Source organism: Panicum virgatum, chromosome 7N (genome assembly GCF_016808335.1).
Source record: "Panicum virgatum strain AP13 chromosome 7N, P.virgatum_v5, whole genome shotgun sequence".
Classification (NCBI taxonomy): domain Eukaryota; kingdom Viridiplantae; phylum Streptophyta; class Magnoliopsida; order Poales; family Poaceae; genus Panicum; species Panicum virgatum.
In genome coordinates, this window is record NC_053151.1 from 32,388,218 (window position 1) to 32,404,739 (window position 16,522).

The 16,522-nt window shown below is 39.4% G+C and overlaps 1 protein-coding gene and 1 long non-coding RNA gene across 14 annotated transcripts; both read left to right on the forward strand.

Moving 5' to 3' along the window:
• Window positions 1-268: 268 nt before the first annotated feature.
• Window positions 269-5,844, forward strand: LOC120683214. Of its 12 annotated transcripts, none has more exons than XR_005678707.1 (6): window positions 270-997; window positions 1,111-1,276; window positions 2,013-2,048; window positions 2,137-2,519; window positions 3,016-4,922; window positions 5,039-5,844. It is a non-coding gene; the product is annotated as an uncharacterized LOC120683214 (long non-coding RNA). The 12 variants fall into 12 exon arrangements; XR_005678716.1 differs by having other exon boundaries at window positions 271-1,276; window positions 1,827-2,048; window positions 3,016-3,429; window positions 4,799-4,922; window positions 5,017-5,844; XR_005678717.1 differs by having other exon boundaries at window positions 272-1,276; window positions 3,016-3,429; window positions 4,791-4,922; window positions 5,017-5,844.
• Window positions 5,845-7,727: 1,883 nt separating this feature from the next.
• LOC120681636 (synaptonemal complex protein ZEP1-like) lies at window positions 7,728-16,379 on the forward strand. 2 transcript variants are annotated; one of them, XM_039963222.1, is made up of 20 exons: window positions 7,728-7,887; window positions 7,998-8,187; window positions 8,282-8,331; window positions 9,164-9,371; window positions 9,444-9,569; window positions 9,770-9,868; window positions 10,166-10,842; window positions 10,943-11,191; window positions 11,281-11,409; window positions 11,488-11,556; window positions 11,650-11,760; window positions 12,535-12,642; window positions 12,717-12,827; window positions 12,904-12,999; window positions 14,357-14,446; window positions 14,537-14,629; window positions 14,763-14,846; window positions 14,930-14,992; window positions 15,468-15,569; window positions 16,049-16,379. In XM_039963222.1, exons 2-19 carry the CDS (start codon window positions 8,037-8,039, stop codon window positions 15,564-15,566), a joined length of 2,613 nt encoding a protein of 870 aa, XP_039819156.1. In that variant the 5' UTR covers window positions 7,728-7,887; window positions 7,998-8,036; the 3' UTR covers window positions 15,567-15,569; window positions 16,049-16,379. The 2 variants fall into 2 exon arrangements, with proteins under 2 accessions (XP_039819156.1, XP_039819157.1); XM_039963223.1 differs by having other exon boundaries at window positions 12,904-12,990.
• The last annotated feature ends 143 nt before the right edge of the window (window positions 16,380-16,522 follow it).

Genomic DNA, 16,522 nt, shown 5'->3' on the forward strand with positions numbered 1-16,522 from the left:
GGGCTTGTGGCTGCTATTGGAATTCTCGTCAATCGTCATACCAAATCTATCTATTTATCTATACTATAATTTATACTATAAAACATAAAAGAATTGACTACAATTCTTATTCATTCTAACCCACTCACTCCTCTCACAAAATATTTTAGTAGACTCACATGGAAAATCTTAGTGCTTAACTAAACCTCAAAACATCATAAAAAAATATTTCTGCCAAAAATCTCTATTTTTTCTCACCATGTCGTCGCGCTTACCCGCTTGTGTACCCGCCCGACCCCGCCTCCCGTCTATCCGCAAAATCAGCCAATCAAACCCATCAATCAAGCTATTCAATCCCCGTTTCCAGCCGGCCCGGCCTCCACCCCCGGCCGGCTGCCACCGCCGCCTCCTCCCGTGATCCCGTCAGCGGCGCACCCCCGACCGCGCGGCCGCATCCGCAAGGTGAGCTCCGCACCGGATGGCAGGAGCGACGCCGCCCCGGAAGGCAAGAGCGACGCCGTCGGGCCACCCTCTGCTCCGCACCTCGTGGCGTCGGAGGAGGCCCGCACTTGCCAATCTCGATCGAGGAGGCTTCCTCGTCGCACCGAGACGGCGGTCTTGCCCACATCCAGATCTCGCGACCGTGCGTCCCGCCGGCGACTCGAGCCCGCCTCGCGCTGTCCCGGTGAGGCTCTGCGCCGCCGGCTCTCGTGCCGCCCTATGTCGACCGCTCCCGTGCCTCCCTGCGCCGCCTGCTCCGATCTTGCGACCCTGCGTACCGCCGGCGATACGAGCCCCGCCTCGCGTCGTCTCGGTGTGCCTCTGCGCCGCCGGCTCTCATGCCGCCCTGCGCCGACCGCTCTCGTGCCTCCCTGCGCGGCTGCGCCACCGGATCCCGTCCCGCTCTGCGCCTCTGGCTCCAGTGACTCCCTGCGCCGCCGGCGACCGTGCCACCCCGGGTTGCTGCAGCGCCTGCTCCCCAACTTCTCCGCTTTGGTGGTGCGGAGGTGCGGCTCCGGTGAGCTCGCGTGACATCCGTTGCAGCCTCCGGCAAGCTTCTCGCGCGGCAGCCCCTGCAGCTTTGCCGAGCTCTTAGCACCTCCCGAGCTTGAACGGCCTCCTCCTCTGCAGCACATACCTCCACAGGAACGTCGTCGGAGATAGCCCAATCCTCATCCCCAAAGTTGGATTGGTGTCCGCCAGCCGATCTGTGCAATCTGTTCTGAGATTGCCTCCGCCATGCCTGCAGGAGTTCCTGGTGATTTGATGAATCGCCCCCTCATCTAAACCAGCGGAGGTAAGCACTCACGTTCAATCTGGTGATGATCTTTAGCCTACTTTTAATTGTTTGACTATCCATGTTGCACTGGGAATGTCTCTTGTAGCAAAATCTTCTGAACGTTGCCTTCACGAAAATCTCGTAGCTTTGTTTGATTCATTCCAAGTTATAGATAGCCGCAGGTGGCAAATGGTCCACGTTTTTAATTTATTTTTGCTACAGGGATGTCACTACCGCAGGTAGCAAATGACCCATGTTTTAATATATATTTTGCTCCAGGGAGGTCACTCCTTAGGTGCTTGACTGCATTGAAAAGCAAGTGTACTTAGGTGATTTGCTGAGTCCTCGCATTTTTTAACTCAACCATTCAGTTGTGCTACAGTAGGAAATAGAACAGTTTATGAACTGGTTTTGTTATGTACGATAGAATTTTTCTGGTTCTTTTCATATGTCAATAGAGATTTGAATTTTTTGTAATTTTCTATACATAAAGCATAGAAGATGATTATGATATTGTTTAATGTTTGGAACCAATCATTCATATTAATGGGTGGTCCCTCTTCTGCAGTAGAGAACGACTGAATACACATCCATTATAAGCAATATAAAGGCTCTGCAATTTAAAACAAAAGCTTCTATTCTACTTCCTGTAATACATGGGCAAAACAGATCCATTTGGTTTTCAGCAAATGTATCCTCATCTTGATCTCAGATTTATGGTGCTGACATAGTTTCAACATAAATTCCTATGCAGAAGAACATACTGAGCTGTGGTGATCAATAACCAAAGGTGTTGGTTGGTTATATGTTGATCAATGGCCATTAACTTTGCTTACCTATGGTGGTATGCATCTAATAATTTTTTTTTATTTTTTCAGGATTATACATGGTCAATCGATTGGATCTTGGGTAAAAATTTTCTTTAACCATGATTGCTCGCAGTTTAAAGGTGGTTGTTTATGAAGTGAATCTCCCTCGATTCTAAGAGCTCAACTTTCATTATGCCAAAAAAAAAGGAAAATGTTCACTAGCAGCTCAATATATAAATTCACTCTCAAGTAGTCTACCATGTCATCAGCTTGATCAGATTACAGAAGCATGGGGGCTGTTCTTTTCCTTCCTGTGATCTTTCTGTATTTCCTTTCCATATACTAAACTGTGTCAGGTTTCCATATACTATTGATCATCTTTCTGTTTTCACATGTTGCCCATCCCTTACTACATGGCAAGAATGAAACGAGTCTGATGAAAATTGCAGCAGGTGCCAACCTCTTTTAATCTACTAGGTTTCTATAAATAAGAATTTGCAATCCTCTTTTGTGAAGTTAATTATCCTTTGAATATTATTTAGCTTTTAAATTTATGGCTAGATTTCCTCTATCACTTGGATATCTGTTAACAAGACATGCAATTTCTTTGTTACACACTTTCTGAAGTAGGCGCGATCTGAATAATACTTCCTTGCAATGTCCTTCTGCCACACTAGCGGTAACCACATAAGAGGGGACATAATTCATCCAGGCTAAATTTGGTGGCTTCTGTAGCACATGTTGTACCAATGTTTTTACATTGACTGCTATGAAGAGTTTTAATATCTAAATAGTTGCACCCAACGGTGACAGATTCCTGCACGTGTCGGAGAATGAGTGCACTCTTAGCACGGCGAGGGATTTGTCTTCTGGGTTGATCATATTAGATTTAGGGATTTTACTCTCGGAGCAATTGTAGTAACCTGATGAGTTCCTCATCCTTTGCAGTTGCTGGACGTGCTGCTACCTAACCAGTGGGTGTAGGCTGGGAACGAGTGATTCAGTGCACAAGTGTTGTGATTAGCTGGTTGCTTGGCATTTGTATGCCCGGGTAAGTTGCAATGATTATTTCAATGCATGGCGAGGCATGTAGCAAGGTCCCTGAGATGGTAAAGACCCCTCCTATTTTTTCTAGGTCCTTAATGTTTTGTTAACATGATTGCGATACGATTTGGCTCAAACCTCTGCTCCTTTTAATTTTTAATGAATATGGTCACTATATTTTGGATTGTTGGTCTTTAAATTAATCAGCACCATACCCTCTTATCAAAATGGTATCCTTCAGACTTGTCAAACTTGACATCATGCTGACGTGCCGTTGATGGAGAAAACCAAGGACACGAAACTATCACAATAATGAAGGTGACATGGTTGTCTTCGCATGGTTGCAGTTGTCAATTTTGATTTTGCTTTGCTGGACTTTATAAAGCAGGCAAGGTGTTTGCAGCAATGCCTTGCTGAAATTTTCAGTATGTTTGCTTGATCTGTTTTAGTTGAAGCGTGCTGCATGTTTAGATGAACAAACTTCCTTATTTTTCTCTTTGAATTAAATAGTAAATAGATATATGACACACCTCACAATGCATGTTTAAAAGCAAGTTTGCCAGTCTGGAGCGCATAGCAACTTATGTCTATATTCCAATTTTTAATTCATTGTTGTTGACCCCAGTCATTTTGTTAGTATTGATATTCCTAAAACTAGGATGATATAATTACTCATGGTTGTTAATGGAGATAGGATCACTATGTTTTTCTCCTAAAAGTTTTCAGTATTTGTCAAATTAATGCTTTGCTTGAAATTAGAATATGTTCCTCCTGTCTATTGTAATTAAGACACTCAAGCAAAGTGCTACAACCTTCTGTTCCATGAAGACACCATAATTTCTGTTCACTAGGAACTAATTATTTCTTTTTGTTGTCGTGATAAGTCATTCACTCTTTAGTTTCCCAGTTATTCTTCAGTTTCCCAGTCTCCCAAGCATGAAAACAAATGGGTGGATAACCTTTTTTATAAAATAGTATATCTTAGAGCTAGGAAAATAAACCATTGTCTAACATAATTCTTTCTTGATCAGTATGTGCTTAGAATTTTAGATTATTATAGACATCTTAGTAACTGTTTTTTTTGTTCAGTATAGCTATCTGAATTCTCAATTTTGATTTGGTTCCCGCTTTTCTGTAATTGTATCAAGTGCCTTTACCCAAAGAACATAAAAAAATTCCTACCATTTCCATTCTCATGTGCTTGGATAACATGGAGGCAGTGTGTCAGTGCAAATGTGTGAGTTTCTTGCTTAATTCGAGAGCCGGTATCTTTTAAGAATCACCCTAAACTAGCTTGTAATAGTGAGCAACTTGATGAAAGATATCAAATATGCTCTTAAGTAGGAATCTAGCTGGAGAGTTTCTTGCTTAGAAGTGCTCTGCTGGTGAACCAGAAACAATATACATAGTTAGTGATGCCATTTGTGAAATGCAATTAGGTAAAGCTCAGTTCAAACTTTACCTAATTTTGTTAGGTACCATTTGACTAATTGAAACTGAAGCCATATTATTTAGTTGTGTGAGGCCTCCAAATCGCATATAGCTAAGGCTTGAATTGATATAACTTTAGTTCAATGTAATCATTGAGCTGGGTATATGATTTTCAAATATACCACTGGTTTGTATGCGTGTTTTAAAAATTTACACATGGTGAGACTTGGAGGTAACTCACGTTTCAGCTTTCCAGGAGGGGAGTCCCGTCCTAACGTAATCGACCAAGGAGTACTATTTGATACGAGAACAAGAATAGAAATTGAGATGTGCTTGCCTAAAAATGTCACCATGAATCAGTGACCAGAGCTATGTTCTAGGTTTGTTTCTAATCCTTTACTCCATGTTGGATGTGTATAGATAAATTTTTGATCTATTTATTGTCTCTTTAACAGATGCAAATCAATTGTGTAGGCCTATTTTTCTTGTCATGTAGGTCAGGGACAACCCGGTTGGCTCACACGCTCTATCTCCGTATCAAAATTTGCCTATCTCACAAAGACCAGCAAACTGAACAAGTGCTAGAATTTGAGGAAGCAAAGAAGCAACAAAATAGCTTTATAATTCAAATTGTAAACTAAAGCTCTATTCGAATTGTATGCAAAGAAGCGAACAGAGGAAAAGCATGTGTACTCTGCTGCTCCGATTGCTAGCTCGATGAGTTTATCTGAAGATATTGGGGAAGATGTGGTCTCTATCCTTCAGGATGATGGTGTAGGCAATGGGGTTGATAGGGAGCTTCGAGCACCAATATGTTGTATCCTTGGGCACGTGGATGCTGGAAAGACAAAGCTGCTTGATTGCATCCGGCGAAGCAATGTTCAGGGTGGAGAGGCTGGGGGAATCACTCAGCAGATTGGTGCCACCTACTTACCAGTTGAGAATATCAGGGAGGGGTCCTCCCTGAAAGCTGAGGTCACCATCAAAGTTCCTGGTTTGCTTGTAATTGAGACCCCTGGCCACCAGTCACTCAGTAACATGCGCTTGAGGGGATCAAGTTTGTGTGACATTGTTGTAGTGGTTGTTGATATTACGCGTGGGCTTGAGAAGCAGATGATTGAGTCCCTTTGATCTTTTGAAACACCGCAATGTGAGGTTTATTGTTGTCTTGAACAAGGTTGCGATATGTGTTTTTTTAATTGTATTACAGTATAATTACAATTTATTTTATTTTAATCATCACGAATTGTGAATTAAGTATTATTATTCAGTATATAATATAGAATATACAATTTTATTTTATTCATTATTCAGTATTTCATTATCACGAACTTATTGTTTTATGTCAATTAATCATCACAAATGTACAATTCATATGTTGTTATTATTGCAGGCGGTTTGTAATTACCGACGTAGCCCTAAGCATCGTGTCAAATATGGTACTGTGGAATGGTCAAAAAAAAATTTGATGACTGGCCGCATAGTGGAGTTTCATTTTCGGAATGTAAAGTGGTACTTTTTATTTGGCTGCTTATATTAACAAATATTACTCCCTCTGTCCCAAAATAATTGCAACTATAGAGTTCAAAATTTGTTCCACAAAAAATTGCTAACTTTGACCTACTTACCACAAAAGACAAGGCAATTTTCGGAACATTTTCACAAAAGACAAGTAACACTGGATTGAAACAAGTTCTTATGCTACATTATTATTTTTATCAATTATTAATTTTATTTTGTTGAATTTTTGTGATTTATATATTTTTGATTTGTCTATTTGGTGGAACTCTTATACCATGAAGTATATTATGTAGCTCCGTAGAGTTGATATAGAATAGTTTTAAACATGGGACCGGAAACGTGCAAAACCACTAAATAAACACACATGCCTGGGCACGTGCATAACCACTAGTTACTGTAAAATGCAATGCAGCTTCCTTTAAAGGCTCTGTTTGTTTGCCCATGAAATTATATAATTAAGCTTAAAATCTGAAAAATAATCTCACATGGAAACAAACACTCTAGCTTATTCATCAGAATATATAATCTACATCACTAGATTATTATAATCTATAAACGGCTGAACATGCTTATTTTAAATTATAGTAATCTGGATCTCAAATAATCTAGTATATTGCCAAACAGCTCATAGGTTATTTCTATCAAATTTATATTAATCCAGATTATATAATTTATCACCTATAAGCTAGACTAGATCATATAATCTTGTTGTAAACAAACTGTGTAGAACACTAGCTAGTCACGTTTTTTTTTAATTTTTTTTGGGAGTAGCTTATGAGAGCAATTTCTCCTACTAACCAGCTATTCTTTTAACAATTTTATCTACTTGGAGATCTCACGCTTAAACTTCTAGTAATGCAAAGGAATATCAACATATAGTTCGAAAAACTTCCAAAGGGCATCCAAGAACACCAACTAGATCACCTAAATGTTGCTCATCTAAATTTAGAGGTGTGATTTAACTATTTATTATAGGATGAGTCTCATGGCTCTCATCATTTCGAACTAAAGACTGAATGACTCCGTTCGTCTGCTATACTTTGGGCTGCTCTTGGCTGGACGCCTGGACACATTTCAGACGAAGACAGCCTTCCAGCAGCCCGCGTCCAGCCAGCCAAACGATGCGAATAACGTCCATATTGCTAGCTTTTTTGTCCAAATCCTTATATCTCAGGATAGCGTCGCAGACTCACAGGCTCCATCACACCCCGAGGAATTAGATTAGGGGGAAAGTCCTTTAATTAAATTGCTAATTTGCAACGTTTCCCTAGCGAGGACGTATACCTATCATATTTTTTAAAAAAAATTACCATCCATCCATCCCATAGTCATACATATGCCTTTAGGACCATTATTATAATAGTTACATGTTTAAAGAATGACAAGCGTAAAAAACTAGTCGCAAATTATCATAACGTGGCCATATTATACCAAAAAAACAAGATCATTTTGACAACCAGAACTAGCTGAAAATTGTTATAACGTGGAGTAGGTCTCTATAAACCATATTTAGGTTTATTTTTTGAAAATGTTTTAGATTCATTTTGAATATCCCGCATCCTCCAAAATTAAATGCACCAAGCCAAGCCCCACCATCGCGAGAGCCTACCATTACCAAGGCAATAAAGCCCATCGGGCCGACCGAATAAAAAGCACGAGTGTAATCGCGCCCGCAGATTGGCGGTCCACTCCACCCCTCTTCTTCATTTGAATCGCTCGTCTCTCTCTCTCTCTCTCCATTTCCTGGCGACGGTGACTGGGGCGATCGGCGCCGTACTTCGCCCGGTCTTCGTCGGGTCCTTCGCCGGCGACGAGAACCCCCAGGTACGCCCGCTCCTTCCCTTCTCTTCCTGCTGTGCGAAGCCAAGCACCCGAGACCCTAATGCAAGCTATTTGGACACCCATGTCCGCGTCCGCCCCTGCTTTGGCCGCAGTCCTGTGCCTCAGGCGAAATCTAGGGTTTCGTAGACAAGATGCAGAAGCTCACGGGGCTTAGGAGCCTTGAGGGGTTCCGATCCCTCGTTGGGTCCACCTCAACGGCCATGAAGGCCGCGAACCCCAAGCCCTCCTCGGATGCTGGAGGCAGTTCGTACGGGAGCTTCGCCAACCTTAAGATCACAGCAGGTTCTGGTTTCGTTTTTGCCTTCGGTTTGGTTAACCTTACGTCATGACTCATGAGTTATCACTGATTTCCATCGGAATTTTTGTTTGGTTGCAGAAAAATTGGTTAAGGAGCAGGCTTCGGTGAAGACTGATCTGGAAATGGCGGTATGATTTCTCAACATTTTTGCCCTGTAGTGGGATTTTACTGAGTTGATTTAGCTCGTATGATTCAATTGCACGAATTCATGTTATTCCTGAGATTTATCCCGGTTGTCCTGTCATCATAGTCTAGATTTGGTGTATGTCTGGAACTCTGGATGACCCTACTAGCTGGAAACTTGTCTACTGATTGATCATCAAAATACCAAAGTTGTTTTTAAGTAAAATACCAAAGCTGTTTGTTACGGGGATGTGCCAGTTGTATCATCCAGTTAGCTAGCCTGGTAGGACACATATATACTCTTCTAGTGTACCTGTTATGTTTGTCTGTCATGCTTTGTATGTGCCCTTCGAAATCGCTTTTTCTGAGAGAGACCTCTGAGCATTGCTCACCCTCACTCTTTTCTGTTTGTATATGCCCTTCGAACTCATTTCTCCTGAGAGATACCTCTGAACATTGCTCATTTTGCAAAATCTGGGAAACTCCACCTTTTATTTGTCAGTATATTTTGTTATGTATTTTCATCTAGTGGCCTGGTCCTGAATAATTAAACACGAGGCATTTCCTTTTAGGAATCTATGTTGGGTATAATAAGAAGGCGCCATCTTCTTTGTGCAGATATTTCTGTTAGATCCAGAGCGGCACATTATATATTATTTCTGCAGTTACCTTTCATGGTGCAAATATTCCAGTGCCGATGCCGGTTGTAGGGTGAACTGGCTCACTCAAAAAAAAATGAATTTATCAACTTGCATCATTGTTTGTCTGTAGCAACATATTATTCTAATATTTTTCTGGATTGTTTATTACTCATGCATATGGTTTGTATAAATTTAGCATACCAAACTGAGAAGAGCAACAGAACAGATAAACCTTTTAGAGGGAAAACTTCAACAAGCTGTGAATGAAAATGCAAAGCTTAAGGTGAAGCAGAATGAAGATTCGAAGCTCTGGCAGGGTTTAGATTCGAAAATCTCCTCAACAAAGACCTTGTGTGATCAATTGACTGAAACTTTGCAGCAGCTAGCTAGTCAGACAGAACAAGGTAATGTTCATGGTGAAATTTACTTTGCCCACCTTCTGTTCTGATCTGACTGGTGAAACAATACATTTACAGCTGAGGAAGATAAGAAGTTTTTCGAGGAGATGCTTGGGAAGAATTCCAAAGCTCTGGATGAATTCAACTGTCTGTTGCATGATTTATCAACAAAATTGGAGTGTGCAGAACAAAAGATCATTGCAGGTTGGTCAGTCTCTGCACAATCCACTGTCCAGTACAAGTTAATGCAGATCTTTATGGAACCAAAAACTTATAAACTTGACATTATAAACTTTGATATTTTCTGCACTTGTTTACATTGATATGTTAAAAGCTAGAAGAATCCACAATGTACTAATATCTCTGAAATGATGTGATGACTGTCTCTTGTCCATTTAATTCAGGGAAACAGGAGATGTTGCAGATCAAACGAGAAAAAGAAGAAATGGATCGAAGTCACAAGGAACAACTGTATTCAAATGATACTACAATTAAGGAAAAAGGTATAAGTAAGATTATCTGTACCAAATGATGAATCAGCCATGGTATTGGTCTTATGCTAAAATTGCATTAGGAGTATACGAGAACTAAGAAACTGGAAAAAGGCAAGTCATTAGAAAAATAGAAATGTGATGAGTAGTTGCCAAGTCCCACTTATTTTGTTTCCAGAAACATGGTGGGCATTTGACCAAATGGCATATGATATATTTCATCCAAAAATTTCCACTGAGTTGAGCTTATCGTGTATAAGTACTAACCTCTGTAGTAATACTGTAATACAACTATACTTATGCATGCAGATTCCCTCATCAAGCTGTTGGAGGGTTCAGTTGATGAAAATAAATCCCACTTGACATGTCTCAACTCCCGCTTGCAATGCATGGAGAAAGAGCTGAAGCAAAAAGATGGTATTTGCATCAGCCTGAAAGAAAACCTAGCAAGCAGTGAAAGTGAAAAGAATAACTTGGAGCTTAGGAATCAGGGCTGTATTCTTGAAATTGAAAAACTATGCAAGGACAACAAAGATCTCAACGAATTGCTTAGTGGCTTCATGGCTAAAGTAACTGAGCTAGATGAAGAGCATGCCTCTATGTCAAGTCATGTGTCTAGGCTGCTTTGTTCATTTGAAAGGTTCTATGAAAAGGCCCAAGAGGAGAAAATGCTAATAGCAAGATCTTCTAAGGACAAATTTGAACATCTCCAAAAGCAATATGCAGATTTGTCATCAGAGAACAATGCTCTCGAGATTGAAATCGAAGAACTGAAGTCCAGAATCACAGAATTGCAGAAAACTCAAGAAATTGTTATGGTTCAACATGTTGAAGAATGCCAAGTGACTGAAGATAAAATCAGAAGATTAGAGTCTGAAGCTGAAACTTCTGCATCCAACATCAGTCGGTTAGAAACATTAGCTTCTGAACTTCAAGGTAGAGTTCAAAAGTTACTGGAAGATTCTACCCTTGCTGAAAATCACAAGGTTTGTCAACCATTGGTGTCCAGTTACAAAATTATTTACTACATATTGAAAAACAATTGATGGCATGTAAGCTTCCTTACTCATGATATTTATTCTGCAGCAAGAGTTACTTGAAAAGATTTTGAAGCTAGAATCAGATAATCAGGAGCTTCAAGGCCAACTGCAGTCAATTATGGAAGAGAAATCTAACAATGCTGAATCTCTCCAAGGAGAGATATCTAAGCGTGACCAGCAGGTTGACACACTTGAGAATCAGATCAACCAGCTCCGCTGTGTTCTGAATGAGAAGGAGCAACTTTATACTTGTTCTGTAGAGAGAGAGAAGACTTTGGAGGACCAGAAATTACAGGTTTGCTCTGATTGGATCTTTCAAATCTTATAAGGTGGCATTTAGTAAGTAACATAAGTACACAACAACCTTTTCAATCCATTATCCAGGTCGAAGCATCACTTGCTGCAACAGAATGCCAACTTAATGAGGCAAAAAAACAGTATGATCTCATGCTTGAAGGTAAACAGATAGAGCTATCCAAGCACTTGAAAGAGCTATCTCTCAAAAATGACCAGGTATCATATTTCTATTGATTGTACAGCAGTTTAGCATCCCAATCACAAATTATTACAGTTTGCAAGTGAATTTTACAGGCGATAAATGAAATTCGTAAGAAGTATGAACTTGAAAAGATAGAAATCACTAATGCTGAAAAAGAAAAGGTACACGAGCTCTTATTCCAGAAATTATTGTTTCTAGATGTTTAGTATTCTCAAGTTAATCTTATGCTATGATTTTTATGAATGAGAATTCAGGCAGAGAAGCTCGTAAGGGAAATGGAAAACAAATGTGACGAAAAGCTATCAGAGCACAAGCAAGATTCCGAGAGGTATTTGATGCGTCTTAAGGAGGAACATGGCGCAATGGTAAGTTCAACTTGTTCCATTTTATTTATTTCAAACAATTAAGTTTACTCTTTCTTAATGCATGTTCTATTCCATGGAATGATGCAAAATGTCGGTTCTGGATTAGTTGAACAAAGTAAGCCAACCTGTTAATATGATGATAGCTTGGATACAAAATTGCATGTCAAACTTCCTGTTATGAGCTCACGGTTGAAAAGGTTTAGTACTTCAAAACATTACTAGTTATTTTTTTTTCAAAAAAATATAGTTGTCCCTAAATGGACTTGGCATGTACATAAAAAGAAAACCATACCAAAATAGCTATGGTTGCAAAGAGCTCAAAAAGTTTCTTTCTAGGTGCTTTAGGGGAGCAGAAAAGATGCATTTGCATTATTTTCATCTGGCACAAAGGCTCATAGCATACTGCTGTTGAAATTTGATTCTTCAATAACACTTTTATTTCCATTTAACTTGCAGCAGCTTATATAAGATATTTGGCAGAGTGAAAGCATAAGGCATTTTAAATTTATGTTCCTACACCCTTTTAGACTTTCAAAATGTTATTGCTATAACCCTCCCCCTTTTTCTTTCCCCTGTTTTGAATTCAATAAACAAATGTCTTGGATCCTGATTAGTTGCTTGCTTTCCGCTTTAGCTACTTTCACTATGAAGAATAGGTATGTCAGAAAATGGTATCATTAAATGCTACACAGTAGCTAGTTTGAGTAAGAGTGTAAGACTATGTATATTTTTTCCTGGAATGACCATGAAAGTGGTTGTTTGCTGATATTTTAGGTGGCAAGAATTCAGCAGGATAATGAGCATAAAGAGTCAACTCTCCAGGCTTATCACAAAGAAGAACTGCAGCGCATTCAGTCTCAGGCTGAGAATGAACTGAGGGAGGTAAGTTGCAAATTCGTCAAGATGCTCTTATCATGGAAGTTTTCCATACTAATGAAATCTATATAAATATGTAGAGGCTGTCATTGCTCAGAAAAGAGCATGACCTTCAAATAAAATCACTAAGGATGCAGCATGAGGAAGAATGCCAGAGGATGCAGGAAGAACTGGAGCTTCAGAAGTCAAAGGTGGCGATTGACATTTTTGTCCCTGGAGGTACTTACTTGAGTATATATATGTATACTTGAATGCTCTTTGGTGCAGGAGGAGAAGCAAAGGGCATTATTACAGTTACAGTGGAAAGTAATGGGAGAAAATCAACAAGTCGACCAAGAAGTGAACTCTAAGAAGGTGCTGTCTGTGAGTTTGATATACTGTATATTACCAAGTGATGCACATATGCCATATATTCAATCTTTTAGTGTATTCATTGCATAGCATCATAAGCCTTGAACAGAATAAAGTAGCCACGCATGTTTTCACTGAGTAAGGCCAATCATCTCACTGAATGAATAACTCGTGCAATTAGGTGTTTTGTGGAGGTTCTATATTAATTGTCTAGGTTTCACATTCTAATGTAATCCTTGCACCTGCTTAGAGAAGCAAATGCCTAGGTTTCACATTAATGTCCTACACCACTATGGCCTGTGATTTCGTACATAACTAATTGAACCTTGTTCTGATTGGATTGCATGAGCTTTCTATAGCATAAATAATATTAAATGCACCCTTGGATGCTTTTTAGTTCAGGTTGTTTGCAGAAGCAAGCATGTCATGGTGCAGTGGCAAAGGCCACTGGTTGGGGTGCTCCCGCCCAGGGTTCAAACCCTAGGTGCCGCACCTAATTTAGCTTTAGGGGTTTCCCTTAAAGTATTTCTATCAAGAACTTTTAAAAGCAGTGTCAACTTTGGAATCCACTTTTTCGGTTCAGAAACTTTGGAATCCACTTAGGGTCTGGCACTAATGAAAGAACATGCTATTTAATTTTTGATTTGGCTGTGCAATCATTATTCAAACAGAAATTAAATATACCTTATTAACCATCAGTTTCTCAGTTTGCTCTGCACTTTGTCGGCTCTACTCTTGAATATATTCATGCTTTGATTTGTGTTATCTTCATGGAACTATGGAACCATATAGATTTGAAACCTTTTGTTCTGCACTGGGATGCTTTGGCACACTTAGTTTTCATTTGATTGTAATCCTAATTATTTACTGTTTGATGATTGAAAATATATGAACATAATGCTTCATGCAATACACGTATATCCTACATTCTGGTGTAGTAGTAGCTTATTTCATATCTGTCATCCTGATCATGAACTTCCTAAACCTCTAAACATAGTAATTGTATCACTAATTTTTTAGAAGAATAAAAGAAAAAACGTTTTGCTTCATGTATTTGGACTAATGGCTAAGAAAATTGCCTGATAGTTATAGTGTGGTGTAAGAAATATGCTGAATAGTAAGGTAATGCTCCTTCTAGATTTTGGCAAAGTGCTTCTTGAATATCGACAGAAAAATGCATACTAAATTTTTAAATTTGGAAGCAGCAAGGCTAATTGACTAATGGTCCAAATTCCTATCTTGCTCTTTTTACCTGTTTATTGTGAGACACTGAGACATAAGTTTTTTCTCCTTTTCTAGCTTAGCTGAAGGTCATCACTGTTTTTTTGCACCTGTTACTCAGTTCTTATTAAATACATAATTGTTTCAGGAATACTCTGTTTCGTCGATGAAGAGGAGAGATCCATATGGAAGAAAAGAACATGAGCTCCAGTTGGGAAGTCCTGAGACCAAACGGAAGGTAAGGTGCCATTATTCTAGATAATACACTGCACACATTACACTACTCCCAGAAGGTTGAACTATAGTTTTTTCTTAAAAAATCTTTCAGGATGTAAACTTATCTGGGATTCTACAATCACCAATTTCAAACATGTTGAGAAAGGTAGAGAAAGGGTCTCAAGATATTCCTAAACACAGAAAGGTAAATCTTCCACAATTTCTTTTTTTTTTCTTGTCTTGAGCAGCATAAATCAGGTTTCATTTTTGGGAATGAGATAATGTGCGAGGTTCATGTTATCCAATGGCACGGGTTCTCACTTCTTTTGTCAAATTAGGTAACACACCATGAATATGAAGTTGAGACAGCAAATGGAAGAATCACAAAGCGCAGAAAAACTAGGAGCACCGTCATGATTAGTGTACGAGATTTTACTGTATTCCTCTTTTTTTTTTCATTTTACTGGCTTTCGGTTTCAACCTTGTTTTCTCTACTATATTCCAGGAACCGAACACTCAGAAGTCATTGCATAATACTGCTGACAAGGATGTTACAAAAATACGAAAGGTATGATGGCTCTGAAATATTAGTGACTATTTTCTTCGATTTATTTTCATATTCATATGTCAAAATTCCGAAAAAAAGAATTCTTAATGAACCTGACATTATCACTATCTACAATTGTGGAGTGTCCTAGGATTGCTATTTCTACTAAAGGTTCTCACATAAGAATATTGGTATTTGACATCATAAGACAACTCATGGTGACTATATTTTGATGAGCTTCGTTCCACTCTTATTTTTGTTGTTTTTATTCTTTTGTTGCATGACTGCTATATTGATTGGTCTTCCTATTTTGCCTATGACTCCTCATGCAGTAAATGCATTGGATACAGACCAAAGTATTAACCCAGCTCTACTCTATGTTGCGTCTCATCATGTAGTAGTGTTGAATTAGAAACTTTTTGAAGGGCAACTTTTCAAGACATAGCAATTTCCTATATGTGTGTATTTTTGCGATACTTACACTTGCAGTCTGCAGGTTCCCACTGGATCCCATGCTCATCCCGCAAACATCGGCGAATTATTCTCTGAAGGATCCTTGAATCCATATGCTGACGACCCTTATGCTTTTGGCTAGAAGGTGAAATATTTTTTCCCCTTGGTAGAAGTTTTTTTTTACAAAATATGAAACCCTTGGCAGTTACTAATTGGGCAATATTGCAATAGTCCATGATGCAACATTGAATACGTCCAATACTATTTCATTTATTAAATTCTGAAGAACGACAATTTCAACCTGGAATTTGCATTTAAGAATCATATGAACTCATCCTAAATTCAACTGGAGCTGTTGAGTTGATCATAATCAACTTTGCATCTTGTTGAGTCCAGAATGCATTTTTTTTTTGTCAGATAATCTTACAGAGATTTTGTTCAAAACGATTTCTTGAAACCCTCAAGCTGATGCTCAATATCAAGTTTACCTGGAAGGATGGATATGTTTCTTTTAGTCTGGAATTGGAACATTGCATCTGCATTTTGCATAGTGCTGCCTGTTAGTGTTCTTCAGAGAATAAGCATCTTTCCGGTGGTGAATTTGAATTGAATCTCGTCTTGCAGCTCACACCTGGAGATATGATCTTTGCATGCACGATGATGAAATCTGGAACACAAAATCGCCTCCATTGTGTTGAACCAACGATCCTGTGGTTTTCCCCTGGTCTTGGCATCTGACCACCTATTGTCGTAAGACTGCTTTTAGCTTGATGTATCTGGAACATTGCTACTGCAATAAACGTCACAAATGCGCGGCATGTAGGTGTGGATTTTTAAATGAACCGAACATGTGACGAACTTTGGACCAATTGAATACCTTCAAGTAAATGCTACTCCACAGCGTCCACATATGTACCTTACCTGCTATAAACTTTCTGGACGTTCCAGCGTGCGATGCTGTGGGAGTATGTGTATGTTTGCTCTTCCTGCTGGATATCAAGGGCGCCGTTTGAGGCTTTGCCTCTTTGGGCACGGTTTGGGTGACAGCGATGCTGGAATATGGTCGTTGAGCAATGCTAACAACTAGCAATGTTGTGG